This window comes from Vigna angularis, chromosome 2 (assembly GCF_016808095.1).
Source record: "Vigna angularis cultivar LongXiaoDou No.4 chromosome 2, ASM1680809v1, whole genome shotgun sequence".
Classification (NCBI taxonomy): Eukaryota; Viridiplantae; Streptophyta; class Magnoliopsida; order Fabales; family Fabaceae; genus Vigna; species Vigna angularis.
In genome coordinates, this window is record NC_068971.1 from 2,653,956 (window position 1) to 2,677,833 (window position 23,878).

At 37.4% G+C, this 23,878-nt stretch overlaps 1 protein-coding gene across 1 annotated transcript; it reads right to left on the minus strand.

Annotated features, from left to right (window-relative positions):
* Positions 1-415: 415 nt before the first annotated feature.
* Positions 416-22,209, minus strand: LOC108327694 (auxin transport protein BIG). Its single transcript, XM_017561381.2, has 14 exons — positions 21,732-22,209; positions 21,225-21,331; positions 20,104-20,266; positions 13,928-20,007; positions 12,431-13,048; positions 12,147-12,327; positions 10,900-11,134; positions 6,293-10,822; positions 5,989-6,211; positions 5,401-5,799; positions 5,164-5,307; positions 2,533-3,558; positions 1,556-2,062; positions 416-1,276 (listed from the first exon to the last, which is right to left on the minus strand). The coding sequence occupies exons 1-14, from the start codon at positions 21,973-21,975 to the stop codon at positions 458-460; spliced, it is 15,276 nt and encodes a 5,091-aa protein (XP_017416870.1). The 5' UTR covers positions 21,976-22,209; the 3' UTR covers positions 416-457.
* Between the last annotated feature and the right edge of the window lie 1,669 nt (positions 22,210-23,878).

The window sequence follows — 23,878 nt, forward strand, 5'->3', positions numbered from 1 at the left end:
CCATACAGGGTGAGGTAGATGCTTCCTACAGACTACCGTTGAAGTTAACAAATGTCTCTGATGAGAAATCATAATAAACGATTTGTTTCTTGCTTTTGGATGTCATACCCTTGAAACTACGACGTGTAATTTCTTACGTTTATATGTAATAATCGATTTAGAGGGAGATTCCATATGGGTTATGTTGCCAGAAATTAGCTGTTCTTGGGAGTTCTTTGTCCTCTATGTTACGTAATCGCATAGGCAAGTTTGATCTGGGTCGGGGATTTATCGAATGAAGCATTAAAAAAGAAAGTTTTTTTTTTGGCACACCATCACAATATGCAGGTCCCCCCCTTGCATTTTCATCGGCTTCGTACGTTCAAAAGAACATAGTAGCCAAGCGTTTTACATTCCCTCAGAGTAGGAGTTGAGCTGTTTAATATTTCACTATTACGAATGAGAAACACAAAAATATTCAGCTTTTCCCCGCATTAATTGCAGCCTGCACAAAATCATCACACCGGGTGAACCCACCAGACAACACCTCAGCAAGAACACCAACTATGTCAAAGGCCTCCTGCAAGTCCGTGGCAGAATTAATGTCATCAAGCCATGACAGCATCTCGTTGGGGAATCCGAGCAGCTCCTTTATATTCAAGAGTCGCTCTGTCATAACTACTTCCCAGGGTTCCAGGGTTCCATTTTCATCTTCCCCTTCTGTTGTAGATGAAGCCCCTTCAGTCCTTGCAGGTATTGCACTTGCTGATTTCTTGACCTTGAAGAAATGTTGTAACTGCTCAATTAAGCCTGTATAGACAAGCATTGGACGAATAATAGACAAAAGATCATCGTTCTTCCCTGCTTCTGCTGTAGCACTTTGGCCCATGCTTCCAGATTCTACACCTTGTGGAGGAGCTGTAACAGATGGTGCACGAGAATGTGTGTGCTGCATGTATGCGTGGTAAATTCCACGCTGCAGAAAAGCACGGCGATGCTGCAGCCAGGACTCATAAGACTCTGAGAGAAATGAGTTTACCATCATAAATTGGACAGTCTCTTCGGTGCCCAATGAAGGTTGGGTGCCAGATGGAGAAGAGGGTCTGACATCTGACGAGGAAGAGGATATGTATGCTGATACTGCCCTGGCCATATTGCGACGCTGGGAGGGGCTTCCTTGATCAAGTAGATGGCGTGCCATTTGGATCATAAATGGGAGGAACCGGGAATTACTTTCCCGTCCACCCCCTCGGCTATCTGCACTGAACGATGCTCCTGTTGCAAACCGAGCTAACATCTACAAAGATGGGGGAAAAATTGCATGAACACCAGCCATACAGTAATCACTTGATTCAAGCAAGTGCAAAGATAAATGTAATCACACCTTGGAACCAAGAAATTCAGTTATCAAATGAAACACTTGCATATGCTGTTAAATGGTACAGACAAGAATCCCTGATCTATTTTAAGCTTTTAACCTTTTATTATTATTACTTTTATCATCACAATCTTAACAGCCAAACTCCCCCTCTCAGAAACAGGAAAAGAACAAACATATTGCAGTTGAGTAACATACCAGAACAATGTCATAAGTCAGCAGGCGGAGCCTATTTCCATCAGCGCGTCCAAGTGCATTCAGGTTGTCCCAATACTGGTCAACATGGCGAAGATACTGTGCCAGAGGAACAGATGGACCTCTGACTGGGAATAACGAATTACAAAGAGACTCGTTGTTTCTAAGTGTTGCCCCATCCCACTCTTTCTTTGGATTCCTCAAAGCAGCATCAGCTCTCTTGGCCTCTTGATGGCACTGGAAATGAATAATATTGAAGTAACTTACTGTAGTGTAAACACACTCTCCTCCACGAGCACTTCCTGAAGAACCAACACCTAGATTCACTCGCTTACTGTAAGAGTAAGCACCCAATAAATCAGCAGGCCTTAAACTGTATCCTTCCCGGCATACCATGCATGCCAGCCCATCCTCCTCCTCCTGGACATCTTCTAAACCTTCAAGGACTGGCAGGGAAACAACAATACGTTCACCTCCATCTGAAGAGGGTTCTTGACGCATTCCTAGCCCCTGTATCAGGCATAACGGATAAGTCAAAAGGGAACAAGAATTCAGATTCCGATAGAGTTTAAAGTTGAATATATATATATATATACACACACACACACACATATCATGCCATATGAATTTGTCAAATCTGAACGAAAATTCAAATTCAATCTGGTGAGGGAAAGCAGTAAACAAGAAATATATGAAAACGGCAGAAAAGTTCCACCAAACTAAAATCAGCATTTTCTATTGACAGACAACAGAAGAAGAATCGCTAATTTCATATCAAAACATTATGTTTGGAAGTTGGAATAAAAATAGAGAAACATGCGATCTGGCACAGTAAGCACTTAGACAATCCCCAATGCACTTTTTCCAAACAAAGAACATGCTTAACCAAGAAAACAACCCAACGGTTAACTTAGTTTTACCATTTCAAACACTATTGTCTTTATACTCAAGTGAGTAAATAAAGGTTTTATATAAAATACCTGAAGCAATTCCTCTCTCTTCCGTAGAGCCCGTCGCCTCATTTCATCCCTAGTTGCATGCCGCAGCTTACACACCTTTTCCTCTAAGAATCCATCTCCTTTCCCCTCCTTGTTAGATAGTGTGTCCAACAAATTTTCAGCCCTTACCCCGATTTCATTTACTACTGTAACTCCTTCCAATGCATGCAACAAGGGTAAGATACCTTCTTCATCAATACACTTCTGAGTGAGCATATGCCCCATTGATAAACCCCTCAGCAAAGACAATATAAGGGGGACAGATGGCAGTGTTAAACCCTGTGCCCATTCAGCACTGTTCTTAAATCCAGCCTGCCCTGTATTGGAAAAATTATCTTTCAAATATGTTATTGCCGTTTTAGTTATACCTTTCTCTAGGATAATGTCCTTTAATCTCTCTCCACAAGAACTTGTCTTGAGAGACTCTGAAACTCTAACAAAATTTTCCAGTGTGAATCTCTGCTTCGCAACTTGCTGAGCAATATTATCATCCTTTGGATTATTCAGATGTTGTTTCTGCAAATGGTCAAATGCTCCCCAATCTTGCAAGTAAGGACTAAAATGCTCGATAAGAGCTTCCATAGCTGCAGGTTCACCATAGGTTAAGTAAGGCAATATTCGAGCAACCATCTCTGTGTTCCTCTGTTGTTTGTTTGATTTCTTAAGCCCCAATGGATGAGATAATCTCTCCAAGAACATTAGAACTATCTTCTTGGCTTGCTCACCTGTTCCAGCTTCTTCACTAGTGACAGTAAAGGCACTTTGTGTGATGCTTATATTGTCACTTTCATTCGCTTCTAAGGTCAGACTTTCTACAATCAAAAGTATGCCTTCAGCTGGCTCCATGGCATCAACTGAGAAAGCTCGCCTTGCAGTCTCAAGAAGCAAACCTAAAGCTCCTAGCTTCAACAAGGCTCGTCTATTTTCTCTGATTTTGCAACAGTACATAAGAAGATTAAGAACTGCAACCAGTTGCTCCTGATTGGACTTGAAATCATCTCGCAGACGCTGTAGATCAGAAAAATGTGTGAAAATCATATTATCAATGTTAAGGTTGCAAACTGCGGGATTAGAGATTTTACCAAAACATCAGAAACAATGCATGAATAAATCTGGAAAATGAAAATGAGCATTTTACACAAACTGAAGTAGTTTTCATTTGATATGCTTGCCTTGTCCAACAAAACATCACATTAATCATCAAAGCAACTACTAAGAGGCTATCAAGTACAATGGCATGGTTTGGTCAATGTGAATGAAGAAAAAATAATATCAAAGAACCATTCCCAGTGAAAAATTACAATAGAACAACAATATCATTCTCATTGAAAAGAACCCTGATGTGTAGTTAGAGTAGTCTTACTCTAATAAGTAATAATGAAATAGGATTTCTCCTAAACAAAAATAAATGTCCTTGTATTCTTTAAAACAAAATTAAATTTAAATTGTAAAATTAAATCAAAATAAGATACAATAAACTATATCATAAATGGATCATATATACCTAGTTTGTTTTGTAGCATATAACTGAAGAAATGTTACTCATTTTGGACAAAATATTCGATAGTACTAAAATAAAGAAAATAAGAGATTTTATTTTCTATCTCTGTATGTTTCTGTTACATTATTTCTCTCTCTGGTTTGTTATTTCCAGCTGTTCCCTTTGTTGTATCTTTTTTGGGTGCTTTAGTCTTCTTGTTTTCAAGGGTAGCTTCTATAAAGCTCCCTTTGTATTCAGCTTCATACATGATAGAAATAATGTAATATATATCACATCAATTCCTCTAAGAAATCAATATAATCATATCCACATGTTAATATTATTTTTCTTGTAATTAATACTTCAACTTTTGTAGAAGCTAGTGTATTTAAAATAAGATGCAATTTAAAAAAACAGTGAATAGACAGGGGTCTGACTCAGAAAGACTTGCCAGCAGATAGCAAATGAACTTAAGAAGCACTCATAAACATCACCATTCACACACAGGTGATAAATTTCCAAGCAGTTGTCAAACAAATATTGCTTCACGGTTGATGAATTTCCATACTTCAACTTTTATCTCAAAAAGAGTTTTCACCAATTCCTATCACTGCAACCACTAAAGTAGTTGAAATTTCCAAATACAACAATGTTCAAGTCTACATGTCAAGGAAAAAAAGTGAAAACCTGAATCATGTCCAGTAGTGTATTTGTAATAAGAGGCATACTAAAAAAAGAGAGAATATACAGTGGTCCAACGTAGGAAGACTTGGCAGAAGATAGCAAATGAACTTAAAAAGAATTCATAAACGTCACAATTCATATATATATATATATATATATGTGTGTGTGTGTGTGTGTGTGTATATATATGTGCATATATATATATATGTATGTATAGATATATGTATGTATAGATATATGTATATATATATATATATATATATGTATGTATAGATAACCACATTTCCAAGCAGTTGTCAAACAGATATTTATTCACAGTTGATGTATTTTTCATCCATCAATTTTTAATTAAAGAAGTGCTCAATTCCTATCGCTGCAACCACTAAAGTCGAAATTTCCAAAAATACAACAATATTCAAGACCACATATATCAATGAAAATGTGCAAACCTGAATCATGGACAGTAGTATCTCCAGTCCACCACACTCACGAACAGCACCTGCTATGGCAAACTCAACCTCTGGATCCTGAGACTCCTCTCTATCTTCCTCCAACTCTTTAATCATCGGTTCAGTTGCTTCACCATCCAAGCCCTGGAAATCATATTTCATAAAATATACTGTATAAATTCAAAAGCAAATGTTTATCAAATAAACCAAATCACATGCTCAATGATGGAAACAAACCTGAAGCCGATAAGTTACTGTCATTGGAGGGCAATCTCTGGATGAGTTGACAGCATTTGGAGACAACAAGTTGGAATTAGTCAGGTTTGATGATTGATTTGATTTCTTCCAGACTTGCTCATACACTTGTGCAATGCTCAAATCAAGAGAGATAATATTTCCAGCAACTAACAATTCCATTCCATAGTCATCCTCGAGAAGACCTAACAATTCCAACTGATGGCAGATCTTGTTCTTAACATCACGCATTAATGGGCCAATTTCAACACTCGAATATGGATTCTTAGTCATTGATCCCCTGATAAACTCTTCCTGCGTATGTGCTTTGTTCAGGACCAACAAATATACAGGTTCCGGTTTTGAGGGGCAGATCACATTGCATAGTTGCTCTAAGATAAACTGCAAAAGCAGGTATAGATCACATCAAGTTCTCAAAGAGAATGAAAAGTTTTATTATAAGTTTAACATTCAGTAAGTACAAGAATTCCCATGTAACTAAATTGATACTTTGTTGGATAGAAAATTATTACAACTGGTTCAAGGGATAAATAAATTAGTTAGGAGAACGAAAATATAATTCATCCATACCAAACAAGCCCGCCCCTTTCTCTCCTCCCTGTGTATTTCCAAGCCATTGACACAAGCCCTGATGAATTGTCGCTTGTTTTCACTGCTTTCCTCCAGCAGACTATCTAAAAGATCTTTAAGTAGACGATTGCAATCACTTATCAACTTTGTCTTCTGAACTATCAAGCCACGAATTACAATAAGGGCCTCAAGAATTTCAGAAAGCAAGTCATCTCGCATGAATCTGGAAACAATAGCTTTTTCTAATGAGATGAAAACCGAAGTTGTATAATCAAAAAGAAAATTATTCAATCAGAAATTGTACCTTGATCTAATATTTGGAACCTCCAAAAATTTACCAAGAAGCTCTATGAGCTTGTGAAGGATAAACCCCTGGGTTATATCAATGTGCAGACTCCTCTCCAAAGACTCAACATTATTCACTTCTTGGGTAATTAGAGTACATATTGTACGTAGACACCCCCGAACAGTCAAAAATAGAAGAGACTCCTCTGAATCTACCATCTTGAATAGCAGCTCAAAATACTCTGCAGCACTTTCACCAGCAGAAAGTGTTGCAGGTAACAAAGAAACTATTAGGTTCAGCAATCGGAAGCGTCTGGATGAACTTTGAGCACACAGCATGCTTATGAGTGTGCACATCTCTGATCTAATAGATTGAGAACAAGCACTCAAAACAAGTTCTTTAACCCATGATCCCAACTCAAATACCGACAAGTCACTTTTAGCTGCTTTACCAGCACGACGCTTCCACCTCAAAGCATATTTAAGGGCCAGGTAATCATGCCTTTGTGGTCGTGACCTTTGGCCTGTACCTTTGACAGCCTGAGACACTTTATATTGCCTTCTAACAAAATCAAGATAGGAAGCTCCCTTCTCCCATTCTGAATAGCTCAATAATTGAATATCTCTAGTCTTGGGTGTGGCATCCCAATTTCTTTCTGATGAATCAGGAAAGGCTTTTGTTCCGCTAGCAGTGACAGCACCAGTCATGGATACAGTTTGAACAGTCTCATCCTTTGTATTTGCAGGAGATTTCCCGAGTCCTTGCTCTTTGTCTGGTGTCTCAGGTTTTGGAGGTGTGCAGGCCTGAGATATAATTCTCAGACAAGGAAGAATGACATGCTCAGATATGGCCGGATGCTTGGCACCTAACTTGATGGAAGAAAACAATAATTGAAACACAACACGTAATCTGGATTCCCAGAATTCGTCAGCCAAAGAACACACCTCAGAAAGTAATAACAGTTCCTCACGCGTAGTCACAGCAATGTCCATGGAGTGATGATGCTCAAGGCAGTACAAAACTTTCTTTTGTATCAGACTGTTCAACTCAGTAACTGCATTTACATCACCTTCAGATAAAGAACAAAGTACGATCCTTGCTTGGACACGTGCAGCTTTAGCCCCTTGATGAATGTTATTCTCAAATAACTCAGACAAAATGCCAGATGAAACAAGTTGTTTCTTAGAATTTGGATGCCTTGCTAGCACCTGTAATAGTTCCAGACATTGTGTTACAAACGTAGTTGCACAGCCGTAGCAATTATTTGGTGATCTGGAAACAACAAATCTTGAGGCCACGCTAGCATCAGAATGCTTCTGATGCAGATAATTCATCAACACCTTGCGTAGTCCTTGCAGTGTCTGGACACTTTTGCTGACAGAATCAAAAGCTGCTTTGCACTTCTCTCCATACAGAACTCCAAGAAGAACAATCTTCCTGTTGATTTTACATGAAGGACCAGGTAAAGAAACCATCATTTGCTGTATGGAGTCCTTCTGTTGCGAGTCTATTTCACTATCACCAATGCTTGATACAATTTTCAGCAAGGGCTTTTTGAAACCCAAAAGTTGCTGATATCTCCTATGAGCATTCTCTGATTCAGATTCTATGGCTGCCAATCCTTTTTTCATGTCCTCATCATTCTCCATATTATCAAATGTAAAACTTGGCTTTGCCATGAAATTAAACTCAAACCGCCCATATTTACTGTATCCACACTCATTGCATAGAAAAGAGTCTAAATTCTCATAATTAATGTTGCGACATTGCCTACACTGATAAGCATTTTCATGACAGTTGCTACATATACCATGTTTATCTGTGACTGGACGACTACAACGTGGACATTGCAATGGTTCAAGAGACAATGCCTGAAGATTTTCATAGAATGAATCTAGTTCAATCATGAAGTTACAAGCTGTAATTGGAATGGGAAATTCAACTTTAAGCTCTGTCTGATTGAATGCAAGATGACAACTTTTTGCACGCTTCCATAAAGACCAGTTATTTTTCAACTCTGACAAGTCAGTGACTGGCCTGTTATTGTAGTACAGGTTCAAAACCTTCACTGATTTTGACTTTCTGGCATCGTGAACATTCATTATCACGGTCTGGATTGTGTAACTCCCAGTGCATTTCACTATGATCCGGTTGTCAGTGAATTTTGTTTCAGATTTCAGTGAATCTAGCTTCATCTTGCTGTAAGGTACTTCAGGAGTGCTGCAGGCAACACAAGGTTCACTCTCCAGATAGTATCCATCAAATTCCACTAAGCCACTCAAAGTGTTATATATGCGAGAATTTGGATGGTTGGCTAACAGCTCGTTCTGTGAATGGAGAGTCTCAAAGATGCATCTAATCACATCAGATGTCAAGCATCGGTCCACAAGGTCAGAAATCCTGTGTTTTGAACTAGAATCAGGGGATCTTCCAAGCAACCAAGTAACAAGTTCTGTATACTCAACTATATTCTGTCCATACATGGGAAGGAACTTAACTTTCTGCAACAGGGAGGATAGAATGGTTTCCTTAAATATTGGTTTAGCATGATGCCAGACACCATATAAAACTAATTTGGCTTCTGCACGCACACTAATTGAATTCCACTCCAAAAGGAAACAATCTATGAACTGTTTCAAAATATGGCTACTCTTGTCAGTGAAGACATCAACTGCTGCTTCCATATCTAAATAAGACTTCTCCGAACCAGATTCAGCTCCATCTTCACCTTTCTTTTTCTTCTTTGATTCTTGAGTGGTACCTGATTTGTTTGAACTTAGGTCTCCTGACTCCATTTTTAGAGGAGTGTGAACAATATCTTTTCCTGTATAGAAGGCAAAATTGAGAAGCTTAAGAGTCTGAATAACAGACTCTTCACCAAAATAAAATATACCATTTATCAGGAAAGACAAAATATCTCCATGCCTTAAACAGTACTTCTGCCAGTTACGAGGACGTGCGGCAGCAACTTCTGCCATAGTGGAAAGGCATTTGACAATCTTTACACTTCTTTCATATGGGATGGGATTATTTTGAAAACCACCAGATTTGTTTATGTGTTTATAAAGTCTCTTGGCTTCACTAGAGAACTGCCAAGAGTCTCGAACACTGTAATAATGAGACTTGCTCCCACAGAGATGCAGAAAAAGCCTCCTGGCATATCTTCTTACGAAATTGGTGTGAGGATTGTTAATGTAACTGCAGAGAACATCTTGATAACCATCAAGCTTCAAATCCTTACCATATGATAACTTGTAGACCTTTTCTTTTTCCCCAGTTTTGTCATGCTTTTCTGGCCGAACAAGGGTGTACACCAGTCGGAAAGCATTCTCTAATAAAAGTCTGTGGTAGTCCATGAAGATGTCTGTTCGATGCACTTTGACATATGAATCAGAAAAGAAAGGTGAAAAATTACCAGCTGGTAAATCTCTACGGACTGTTAGTAGAGCCCCACATCCAGGCCCAGTATTACTATGCACACCTTCATTGTTAACAGGAGATTTGAAAGCATACACTAGCTGCTGCAATATATCCATTAAATAATTTACAAACGATTGCTGCCTAAGAGAATCACAAGCTCGAAGCAGTTGTGATGCAAAGTCAATCTTCTCTTGATCACCTAATGAGGTCTTAACACTGGCTGAGGTTGATGGTGGAAAATGAACCACATTTTTATCTTGCATGTCAGTAGTTCCACTCTGTCTTGGCATTGAACCATCACTACCAGGCTGATGCCAGTTTCTAAGCATCAATGTGAAAAACATGAAGACCAGGATAGCAACTTCACCGAATGATGAACGGTATCTGGCTACAAATGGTCTGGTGAGATTAATCTCATCCAAAAACCACTTGATTACCTTCTCCAGATCTAAGCTATCCGGCTTAGAGCAGTCTATAAAAGGTCCACCAACAGCAGATGACAACCTGTAGAAAAGCTGCATAACAGGGATTGCTTGAACTCCTGAGGTTGAATCCATCCATCCTTTCAATTGCTCAAGAAGCTCAGAAAGAAGTAAAGAATTTATGGCCCGTTTGGAAGCAGAAATTGAGACAGGATCAGTTAATGAAGAGGCAAAATCCCCAGAATCATTTAGTTCCAAGACATGAATTGATGGAGAAGAATTCTGCATCTGGCTATCAGCAGGAACAGGCATTAAGTTCTGGTCACTAACATCATCAGCTGTGAAGTGAAATTCACTGCCATCTCCCACTGAATCCACTTCAATTGGAATTGCTGTCATAGGATGATCTCTAGAATGTGGTGGAGGAAGTCGATCTGCATCTAGTTCATAGCAAGCCTCACACAAGTCAAAATCAGGACAAACAGTACAATGCCATCTTCGCCTTAGTATAGGTACTGTTGAACAACCATCACAACAATATTGGACTGATGAAGTGATAGTGTCGTCCTCAATCATGATTTGGTTGTTTCCGGTACTTGAGTCAGCTGCGCCAGGAATTGACACTACACTTTCAACAGCATCATCAGTAGCCAACATGGTCTGTTTTGGGAAAGGGACCTGAAGCAATCTCGAAGATATGGCCAAACTGGGGAAAAGGAGATGTGTAATATGTTAATATCAAATTCAGATTAAGAAAAACAAGAAAGAAGTGAGTTAAAATACCTGCTAGCTGTTTGAACAGCTTCATTGGATGAAAATAGAAGCTTCTTAAGTAACACAACAGAAGGTGCCACGGAATGCACTCCTGCATCTTTTCCATGTAGGGCCAAGCATTCGGCATAGCAATAAATGAGTTCAACTGCAGACATAACAATGTTGTTCATGGTTTGTGTGTCAGGCTGCTCAAAATCCAAAATTCCCCATAAAACTCGCATGAGTACATCCACCACTTCTGAGCCTACACCAGAAAAGAAAACATGTTATAGCACAATAGAATGACAGATATAGAACAAATACGTCCACACAGGACAGAATGACTTCAGTCTTTTGATTCATAACACTAGCACCTCCATTAGTTGAATTGTATGATTAGCATACAGTGAAAAATGCATGATTAATCTAATCTTACTTATTCTGAATAGCCCAAAATTAATAAAAACACACGAAAATAAGTATGACATTATTTAATTTTTTAAACATCAGAACTCATGCGTAAATTAAAATTACATGGGCATTTTCTTTAGAAGCAATATTTTTCCATTAAGAATGCTGACTCAAAAACCTGAGATCGGGCAAACAGACAAACTACACCAGCATTACTATGGTTCCTAGATTGCTCTCAACCCTAATAAAAAATCTGATCATACTAGCTCATAGCTTTCTCATATACCACTAAAGATCTCTGAGAAGTACTTCAATGCTATCCAAGATTCAATATGAACCAGAACAACCTGGAAATACAATATATTGCTACAAAAAAGAATCGGTTTGATTTCTTCATGAAGCATAATATGTTCATTGTTATTATAGGAACGATTTAATAGTTCATATAGAAAAGTATATTGGCTAAATGTTTGTGTGCCTAATGCAGACCACACAATATGTAATTATATTACTTTACAGAATCAATGATAATAAATTTCCACCTAATAATCAGGAATCAACCATCCTAATTTGCTAGAATATGTAATGTAACTGTTAATTTCCTATAAATCTGTAACAGCTAATTACATTCTAACACATTTTTAATACAGTATATTTCATACCATATTTAAACCAGAGTCACAATGTCAAATACCATTACAAATAATGGGTAATTGAGAATTTGGAAAAAACAAAGTAGATATTTTGTGGGAATAACGTGGATGTTTCAAATTGACCAATGCATGTTCTTACTTATGTCCTCGCTGTGTTTAAACATATACAAGAGAAAGCTAACTTTTAAGATTCAATAACAAAGACAGCAATACCATTTGTCTCCAAAAATGTTGCTAAATTTGAACGGCGTTGCAATGCAATCTTACAAACTGCACGCATCTGGGTGGTGAACTCTTCAATGATCCAACTTCCCGAAGCACCACCTATCCCTAGCCTCGAGGATAGTATTGATGAGGATTTTACCACTCCAAGAAGCCGCATGGTATCCTTAACCTAATGTAAGAATTACAGATTGTAATAATTAGCATGGTACTATAAGCAGGAATAATGACAAAACAGACTAGGTATAGAAGAAACAAATGACCCTATAGATTACTTGATGGTATATCTCTTTCTTTGGAAAAACTGCTTGTAAGACACGACTAGCAGAAGCCTGCAGAATTGGTTCTCTATCACACTCAAATATTGTTTCTAGTAAAGGCTTGCACTTCAGTTTTTCAAGTTCAGTTTTTGCTTCCTCAAGCCTTGAGCAATCCTGTTGCCTACATGATGAATAGAACTTAGTAATTAACTTGAGCCCATCTGCAATTACTTGCTCCTGAATAGGAGAAGACTGCATTGACCGGCGCTTCTTTCCAGATCCACTAAGTGATGAATTTGAACCAAGTGCTCTTGCTTCCATATCTAAAACAGCATCCATTTTCTCTTTCCAACCAAATTCATCTTTAGCTCGGCCATAAACTTCGAGTGAGTCAATTCTAGGAAGTGTTGAGCCATTAAAGGTTGGCCCAACTGATATTGTAAATTCTTCATCTGCAAGAAGCGACTCTGCAACAGTGAATGGAATATCATACCAGGACCTCATTCCCTCGTCTAATTTAACGACTCTTTGGAAAATAGAAATGCTAGATGGTATGTGACTTGCTGATGTATTTCCCACATGAACTCGAAAACCCACCATGACTATATCAGGATTTGAATTGAAGATGGATATCTGTAAAGATACATCAAGGAAGAAATTAGGAAGATATACGGCTATAAACAGTCACTTTCAAAAGACACAGCATAAAAAGCCAAAAGTGAAACCACCTCCCCTTCTACTTTTAGTAAATGGATAAAATAAATGTAAATATACAAAACAGATTCCTTTTTACCAAATTATTCACATCATAAAACAAAATCACTACCAAGAGAACAATGAAAAGTTTAATTGATTACAACTAATAAGAAAACCTGGCCAGCCAGAGATGGTGTCCGGATCCAACTTTCTAAATTATAACATGCATCAGACACTAACTACTCAATTAAATAAGCATCCCTACACTTCCCCGTATTTGATAAAATTTATAGAACATGAAAAGTACAGCAAGGAATAGGAGTTATACCTTGGAGTATCAATCATATAATCAGATCCGGATAATTAAAAAATGTTCATTTAGGGCTTTGTTTCTAAAAAAGGACGATTACTATATCATCTAGGGGGTGTTTCTTGAATTTTTAAACTAGTATGAGTCGTATGGTAGTAGACATTGGAACTAGATAAAAACAAACCAGGTGAAAATTGGGTTCAAAATGCTTTATTGAATTTATTCGTATGAACATGTTAATTAACCAGACTATCTTAACTTGAAATGGTAAAGTTAACAACTTCCTATGCAGAGTTTTATTTGAAATTTGCTTCAAATGAGAACTGTTTTTAGAAAATTTAGGTGATAACCAAACAACCTACACCTAAAAACAAGCCCCACTGTACATAAATACTTGATTTTAGGAAGTTGCTGATCCCCTCGGCCACAAAAACAGAGTATGTCACAATGTAAAACAACTATAAATATTCACTTTGAAATCAAAGTAACTAAAACAAATAAGATACCTTAAAACCAGCAGGACTTGGGCTTTCTAGAAAGCCATCCTCATTTAGAAAACTCTGTTTAGCTCCTTCAGAATCTCCATTTCTAATGGCATCACCACCTAGTTTCACATCCGGTGTAATGCACACAGTCTTCTCAAAGAAATCAAGAGGAAATTCAGGATTTGTACCAGCATAGGCTTTATTGAGAATTCCCGAACCCAATTTCTTAACTTTTTCAGATGCTACAATCGCACTTGCATCGACACCAGCAGGGGTATGAGAATATATTTGAAGGCTACCATCATCATGTAAAACAAAACAGTGGATTTTATCCTTTGATAGTGGTTTGTATGCAGTCATACCAACTATAGGTGAGGTGGAACCAACTGAATGTCGCATACACTGAGCGATTATCTCATGTTCTCCCATTGACACAGTAAGTGCAGAATTTGATTTCATTGTTGATAAGCAAGCAAATAATCCACTGCCCGAAAGCAATTCTTTCCAATGATGTACTCCTGCAGGCCGGAGATTACTTTCTTGTTCCTCGTATACAGAAGACACCTCAACTAGAGAAGCTGCATCAGGGCTTGGGCAACCGACCAATGAGGTGCCATCTTGAAAAGATACAAATAGTAGCTTATAAGTTGGAGAGAAATATAATGACGATCCCTTTGCATGAATCTCTTTCCCCTGAAGTTGTACAAGTTCTTTCAATGGCACAGCCCCAACATTACCTTTGACGGACAACTCTAAACTGAATAAGTTTCCATTTTCTGAAAGAACAAGGAGAAACATTCTACCTTGGGAAGCCGGACAAAGAACTGCATCCACAATCATGTCATCTTGCAAAGTGAAGTAGTGCATTGGACTGATGTTGTCCAAAGAAAGGTCATATATCTTTACAAATCTATTAGTCACAACCATTAATTGAACTTGAGAACATGGCACCCAATCCACCCGTCTAATATATGCGCCTTGCAAAGCTAGTTCAATGGCAAGGCGGTCAATCACTTCACCACGAGGATTCAGTGTCAGGACCTGGCAATCCTCGTAACCTGCTACAAGTAGATAGTTCTCAACCACAGGGTTGAATGCAAGTTGTACAATTTCAAAGCGGACAATATTTTTAGAAAGAGGTTTCACATTGGTCTTGTCAGCTGTCACAGGTGCAATGGTAGCTTGACCAATCAACTGCCCAACATCATATATAGCAACTTTATCACCTTCACCAATGGCAAGTCGACCACGTACACTCACACTAATCAAGGACTTCACAAGAGAACCACTTGCTAAATGTGATTTAAGCTCTTTGGCATTTGAATAATCAACCTTTATCTTGAGATCAAATGATCCAGTTTTATATGCCTTCTTTAATATCAAGAGATCAATGCCATGAGAAATCACCTTATCTTCACCCGTACAAATCTTGTTATCTTTGGAATGGTGAGAATCTCTTCTGCTTCGTATAAATGGTAACAAAGAAGAGCAAAGATTCAGCACCCGACTCTCAATATCAAGTTCTTCCAATAACATTGGAATCCCTTCTTGAAGCTCTTTAGGAATAGATAACCGAAGCGAGTTATCTGCATCTGAACTGATTTCTTCTTCAAAATCTGAATCACTATCTGGCAGCTGATCCCCATCCTCGGGGAAGGGTAAAAATGACTGAAAAGTATTTGAGCCACGAACAGGGGCGCTGTTATCTCCAGTAAACTTTCGAGGTTTCAGGCATTGGCAATTGCTACCCCTCACACCCCCAGCTCCACAGTCACAAAAGAACCGGCTTGAACGTGAATAGACAACACGATGACCCCGATGACAAACCTTGGCACAGACAGAGCAGCAGCCTTTGGATACAGTCAAGTCACAAGTATAGCAGAAATACCAATGTTGCTCCATGAAATTGCTGCCACTGGAAGTAAATGTGCAAACTTTAGAGGCAAGGGCTCTTTCACTGTTAGCATCCTCTTCATCATCCTTATCTATGCTAAGAACCTCTCCATCAGAAGTTGCATCATCCTCATCCTCATCTACAGAAGTTGCATCACATTCAAGAGAGGTTGACCCCCCTTCTTGATTGGCAGAGAGAATATATGTCTCAGAATTTTTTCTAGATCCAACCAGCCGAGCAGTAGCATGTCCTACACCAAGACTATTGCCAGAAGAACACTTCTTAGTTGCCTTTTGCAAGGAAATTTTACCAGATCCACAATCACTCAATATAGTTTCAATAAAGCCAAATAGAAACTTCAGTCCGGGAAGCAGATTTTCATTGGCCACCAGTTTCTCCATCAACATTATAGTCCTCATCAGAAGCTGTTTCATCAAAAACTCTCCTCTAGAAATTTGAACAATGAAATTGAAAAAAGCCTTTGCTACATGTATATCAAACAACAAAAAGGCAGAATCAAGTGACCCCAATGCAGAATTAAATATATGCTGCTGCAGTTCTTTTGATAGTTGTTCAGAGGGTGGTGATACAAGACACAGAATAAAATTCATTGTTGACTCCCTAAGAGAAATGGAGCTCCCATTTGCACAGTTCACCCCACTATCTGATTTAATTATGCTTCCTAAAAGCCTCCTCTCCAACCACTGAGATACACAATTTACATCTCTGTCTAGAAATCTCTTTTGTATCTTCATTCTGAGGTCAGGAAATTGCTCACCAGACAAAAGATCCACAAAGAAACCAAGAACCTTCACATTCACTGATTCAGAGAAGCAGGAATCTAAAGAATCTATTAGAACCAAGCAATCACCAAGATGCAACTGCAAAACCTTATTCATCTTTTCAGGCAATTTTTCAACACCGAGATAGAAACGAAATAATATAACAGACTCTGAAGGGTCTCTTCTTAGGCTGTTTAACATATCAATAATTTTACAGACTATCCATTCACGAAGACTGCAATCACATGCTCCTCCAGCATTGACATCCTTCAGAAATCCTTCCATTTGTTTCATTAGAATTAAATCTTCATAACATGACAATTCCAGTTCAGCACTCAAGCATTCATAGATACTGTCGCATTGCTCATGGACACTTTCAAAGATCCGATCATACTTGATGATTGTTACTGCATCAAGAACTTGTTCAAGAACTTCAGTCCCCACGTTAATAATACTTCCTGCTTCTTTTATTCTAAGTAAACCATTTAAGGCAAAGATAATACCTCTTATACTAAGAATACAAGAAAACATGGTAGCACTGGGAGTAGAAAGATTAAAAGGAAAACCATGCAATAGGCACTCCCAAGAAGCTTTAGAAAGAATACCAGAGGCCTTTTTATCAACAATAGTATCCAGCCTTGATATAATGCTAAGAATAGACTGCAACTCGCCTGCATTGGAACCACTCCTCTCCAAGAGCTCATCCTGCAGGCTTTGGTCCATTTCAGCATGTTTCAGAAGCAACAATGGTGAAAACCCAGAAACCAGTTTTTGCTTGTTACTAAGGATATCAAGGAAAGCGGTTTGACAAACTTGTAAATACTTGTTCAGCAATGATGAGAACAGCTTTACTAGCAAAGCAAATTGGCCAGACTCAATCATGGAAGAAATCATGTTTCCAGCACATTTAACATATTTATCATCCCCCAAACCATTCTCAGTCCAGGATAGACCATCTCCGGAAATATAATCGTCCATGATATATTTACATATGCCAACATTAGTGAACGAGAGCACCAGAGAAAGCCACATTCCACTTCTGAGGAAATACCAATCTAATTGCTCAATGCATTCTGGTATGGAAAAAACATTTAAATGCTGAAGCAGGCTCAATATAACATCTGGAGAAATAGTTAAATTCTCAATGCCCTCTGGATGGCCAAGGAGTAAATGGCTGAAGTGGAAAAAATGCAACATATTTGACAGATCCACAGGATGGTCTTGATCCCACGCTATAATTGAATGGACCGCATCAAAGCCTACATAAGGAATATCCCAACAAAGAGAGAAAACATATCTTTCAACAATTAGATCTTCAACTGCAGCAGCTCTTTTACCCCTCCAAAATCCGAGAATCAGCAAAAAAGTAAAATATATCTCTTCCCAGTTCAAAGCTAAGCTATCAATTGCCAAACCTTCCCTGACAAGAGTAGATGACCCAGAAATATCAATTAGGTGTCCAATCAAGCTACTCACAAAAGTTTCCTCTCCAATCAATCCACCTCCAATGTTTCTAAATGCAGTTGAAGACCAAGATGACATGTGATCATTAACTTTGTTTTGGATGGATGAGCCAGAAAGTGGTGCTTCTCTCAACTTAGATCGCACATCTAAGAGCAATGATGTTGGACAAGTATGTTGGTGAAATATCATATGACGAAGAATTAAGATCAACCTTGAAACTACTAAAGCCCAACATGTTAATAGTGTGCTGTTCAAATCTAATGTTGAATTAGCAACATCTTTGAGGGATGAAAATATTAATTTTGCCATCACTGCCTTTTCTCCTTCAGAAGACAGGTGAAATGCCATAAGAACTACCTCAATATGAAACAGCAAGGGAAGAGTACCAGCAAGATCATTGATACTTGGGCACTTAATGCAGACTGTTTTTGCCTTCTCAACAACAAAGGCAACATATACCCTGCAAATCTTTGTTCTCAACTGACTACCAGAAGAACCAACTCTAGAAAACAATGTGTGAGCAAGCAGGGTCAAGGTTCTATCATTGTAGCAGAAGGAACCATTCTCAACAGTCAAGATTTTATCCACAAGGTAGTCTTCAAGAGAATCATTCAAAGCATGATTAGTGAGAAGGTTGCGTAAAAGATCAAAACAAAGATCATGGATATGTCCAATCTTTCCATCATCATGCAATGGAGTGCAACTATCAGACATATTATCTTCACAACAACAGCCCTGACAAATGAGTAGGGAAAGCAAAATATCAATGTCTCTACTGCTGAGTTTGTTGCAGGCATCAGCATAAAGAGAGGGATGCCACTCAGCAGAGAAGATACATGTTTTTAGAAAACTCAAAAGTTCTACAGCAGCTTGCATTGGCATATTTTGGTAGCTGGAACTAGAAACTAATGCATTAACAGGTGGTTGTTCACATCCATCAGTAGATCCAACAGACCGCCCAGTTTCAGAAAAAAGATCTCCAAAAAGAGCCTCATCCTCATGGCATACTGCATTTTCAACTTCAGATGTTCCAGTAACTTTTACCAAACTAGAATGAGACCTTTCCAATTTTGGCCTTAACTTCAGTCCTTCGGAATGAAGGAACAAAGCAAGTTGCATCAAATTGGTGATCCATTGACTTGACACAGGAAATATCAATTTTATAATCTCTTCAAAAGTAAATCCCTTCAGCAAAGGAACAGATTCATGATGACTGAACTGTGAGTCAGTAGAACTGCCAACACAGTGCTCCTCGATGTTTTTCCATTCAAAAGGAATTTGATGTGTTTGTCTTTTCAGATCATTAATGAGCTTCAGCATATACACAACAAATCGGGGGAAGTAAGGAAGGGGGGGCTTCAAATTGGGAGAAGATTTGTCATACGTCCAAACAGAAGAATCCAAACTCTCCAATATAGCTGCTATGATACATGTTTGAATATTCTGGGCAACATTGCTATTGCCAAAAATAACCTGAATACTGTGAATAAATTCTTCAATAACCATTAAAACAATGCTATCAAAACTTCCTTCAGTGGTAGCATAGGTATTCACAAACTCCAGCTTAATTCTAAACAAACTACATAGAGTATCACAAAATGTGGCAACTGCCTTCATCAATGTGGCATCGTATTCAACATATGGAACATCCTTTAAAAGACTTCCAAGTATCTTTAAAATCCTCAAAATGAAGGACAGTCTCCTTCGAAAATTTTGACTCAGAGCCCTCTCATCCAATACATCTTTTACTTTAGCTAGCTTATTGCACAGCAAGGTCAAGCGAGGAGTGTATTTTCCATGGACAACTGCCCAGTGCTGGGATAGAAAGAGAAAATTATTGAAATATTGATCACAAGTTTTTTCAATGAATCCAGATTCTTGCCTATCACGAGGCAAGCACTCAGAGGCCAAAGTTTTTAGAAGCCAATCCATTGATTTTTCTTCCTTTGAGCATCTGAAGCCTTTTAAAGATTAAAAAAAAATACAAGCAGTGGTTAGATTAGAAGAAAAACCGTGACAAGACAGCAATTGACTGATTTTGGGTAGTAAGATTATACCTTCTAGGTGGCATTTTTTGTAGTCATCCACAAAATCACTACAACAATCATCAACAATTGGCAAAATATCTACCAAGGCACTTGCAGTTGTAGGCTGAAACACGTCTGCAACTACACTTATTCCATCAACCAAAGCCATCTCTAAAAGGTGTATCATGTTGTTCTGGAAGACGCACCAATAATGAGTAATACCAAAAAGAAAAAATACCAACTACTTTTAACAAAAAAAACACAGGTCAGAGCAATTAATAAAGAAGAAAATCAATTTATCCTGCGCCCACCAGAATGTACTTTGTTCTAAATATATATTAGCAAAAAGCCTTTTTTCTTCGTCCGGGCTAGAAATCAGAAAGACCTATTAGCATACAATACCGTGATGATAAAGAAGGAACCAACAAAAATGGGCCCAATATACAATTTTGTCATTCAACATCATAAACATCTCATGAAGGCTTAAGGCAACTTGGGCATATACTTTAGAATTTGTTGCCAGATCTATTATTGCACATGTTTGTCCATCTAACTTATTCTTGAGACAGTTCTTTGGCAAATGTCCAGTGAGGTAAGGGAACAGTACAATTTTGATATTATTACATGTAAAACATCTCTTTTTTATTTTTAAATACTCAATTTTCTGTTCTTTAGAGGTTTTCATCATATTTAACGCAACATCTTCATTTTTTTTATTTTCTTTAACAATCGATCATTGGACAACGGGTACTCCATCCTAGAGGTACAACACTCAAATTCCATTAATTGCAATGGGAATAGGCTACCCACTATCGTATGGCTTCCAATCTTCTTTAATGTATTTCTAGTTATATTTTCAAAAAATGTATTGTGTCATATTGATTACACAATAAGCTTATAAAAAATCCTATGTGACTGTTTACTTAATAGAATCGTGTCATTGATCCGCCCTATGAAGTAAAATTTAAATTTCATTCAAATAATTCTCTCTGATCGGATTGTATATTATCACTCATTTGAGAATTTACACACAAAAAAATAGACCTCTCTATATGTATTGCCGAAAATTCAATAAAGTGTGCACCCTAGTTCCATTAAATTTTCACCTATAGACCTTCGGCACTTGCAAAATACAAAATTCATAAACATACCTGAATTCCTAGATCATCACTATCAAATCCGGAATTCTCCAAATAGCACAAAGCAAACTCTATAGACTGCTGCACAATTGCAACCAGCACGCCCTTGGATTGCTCCACTATTCATGCAAACCAAATCACAACACAAAATGTACAGTCAAAACTCAAAAAAAAAAATCATTTCAAATAATACAAAAAACAGAAAAGAAAAACAAAAGATAAAACTTGGACGCAGTATTGTTGATGCTTTGTCCAATCAGAATTGAAATAGTTTCGTCTCAATAACTTACATAATAAACGTTTCTATTAAAGCTCAACACAAACAACAGAGATTACTGTATCGAAACTCAATCTGATTGGAGAACAGCGCCAAAACTACATATGCAACAGTCTGTCTAAGTTTTGTCTAAAAACATAAAAACACTCGCACAGCAACAACAACAATCACACAAGTCAAATCGTATAACAGAAAAAAGCAAAAGAAATCAAGTTCTTGTGATATTGAACAGAAAATAATACCTGACAAAGATCGAGAAGCGGACGCGATTGCGTAGGCGAATGAAGAAATCCCGTGAATCTGTGCGTCAGTCCAAGAGAGGAAGCGTGAGGTTCCGTCATCAGAAGATTGGAGACCGCCGCGGAGGACCGAGCAGAAGGTGTTTAGACCTAACCGAACGTCGTCATCGGTGCGGAACTTCTGGATAAACTCGCCGGAGGAGGACGGGGAAAGAGCGTCAGCGAGGACGGTGAGGCCATCGGCCATTACGGAACGGATCAAGAAAGAGGTTTGCAGAGTGAGTGTTTTGGTTAGGAAGTGGAATTGAGTAAAAGAGGGTGCAAGAAGGGGTTTATGGTATTTATAGTGTTGAGGGCGGGGATGAATGAATTGGAGAAGAAGAAAGGGACACAGATATACTATTGATGCTGCTTTCTTAGTTTGCTTAATGAGAAAGCACCAATTTCCCAATTCTCATTTCATTGCACTCTCCCGGTGCCAAAAGAGAAAAATAAACCCCCAAATGTTAAAATAGAAATCTAAAAGCCCTATGTTAATATCCCTTATTGTAAACTAAAAAATATTGGTTTCTTATATTTTTATGGTTTTTCACCTCATCTCTATTTGTTTATTTAAGACAAAATTAAAATAACAGTTAGATGGAATGCATAAAATGAGATATATAACTAGATCACATAATTTAATCTTGGTTTAATACATCATTTAGTCCCTACTTTTAGAGGTTTGGTTCAAAGTGATCCTATCTTTTAAAAAAATTGAATAAAACTTCATATTTCGTTAAAAAATGTTCAATCAAATTCTCGCTGACGGTGTTAAAAACATAACGGTGCAAATGACACGGTCGCAAAACCTGAGTGAGTTGTGGAATTTGATGAATACGTGAAAGAATTAAATGAAGAAAGAGAAACGTAAATGGTTATTTGAAGAATTAAATGCAGCGAGAGAATACACCACTTTCACTCAATAACATTACAAAACATTCATTCACACACAACTCAACCTATCCATATATCAACATCAAACGAATATAATCATAACCATCAACCATAAAGATAACAGTCATGACTTCTTGCATATTATCCTACTAACCATACATCAAGTGCATAATCTAATATTTCTAAAACAACTATGTTTCCTCCATGATCAAGTATTCAAGTCTCTCGGCTTCTCTGAACACTACCCAACAATGCACCAGTTTTATACACCCACCTCCAGATTCCATCCTATATCACCCTATATATTATTCCACTCAATAATCACTAAAAAATGATTTAATTTTCAAAACCCATAAAACTAGATATTTCATTGTTAGGATGACATCAATATAACTAAAACAAAGAATTTTTGCTTATTAACAACAAAATCGTGCCCATTAGATAACCTCTGCACCTCTCTTATCAATCTTTATATCTTCAAAGAAAACTCTTTTAGCTTCCCTAGACCTATTTTATAGACCCAAAATTTAAAATTTGCACAATGAAAACCTTAGCCTGATTTTGGACTAGGTTGGAGGATTTGTAGATGTGTGGCTGTTGGGATTTGCACCTAACTTACGTCATTTTAATTTTTTTAAAATATTTACACAGTGCAACCTCTTCAAACGTGTCACGTATTCATCAAAGCACAACTCACTCAGGTTTGGCCATAGTGGCATTTAGACCATTATGTTTCTAACGATGTGAGAAAAAAAGACCGAGTTGAACATTTTTTAACGAAATATGGAACCTTACTGAATGTTTTTATAAGGTATGATCACTTTGGACCAAACCTCTAAAAATAGGAACCAAATGATATATTAAACCTTTAATCTTTGTTGGTCACAATGTGCATCTTATTTTATAATAATACATTGATAAACTTTAATTAAATTTAAATAACTAGTCACATATACATACTAGTTATATGTTGAAAATGATTAGAAAGTATCATAAAAGACATTTAGGAAATTCTTAATTTGATATTTTTTATATAATAATATTTGTAATGAAAAGAAAAACTAAGTTAAGATTTTTTTTACTCGTTTTCATTATTTTTTTTATTTATTATAATCATTTTGAATAATATTTATTATATTGTATTAGTCTTTTATTATATTATTTTCTTAATTATTCTTTTTTAATAATATGTCAAATCATTATTAAAATGAGGT

Excerpts from the sequence above, each read along its gene's own strand:
- LOC108327694 (XM_017561381.2), bottom strand. The coding sequence starts at position 21,975 with ATGGCCGATGGCCTCACCGTCCTCGCTGACGCTCTTTCCCCGTCCTCC. Across the intron at positions 11,135-12,146 it reads AACATTTTTGGAGACAAATG|GCTCAGAAGTGGTGGATGTA; the intron begins GTATTGCTGTCT and ends TTTCTGGTGTAG. Across the intron at positions 1,277-1,555 it reads TGACTTATGACATTGTTCTG|ATGTTAGCTCGGTTTGCAAC; the intron begins GTATGTTACTCA and ends CCATCTTTGTAG.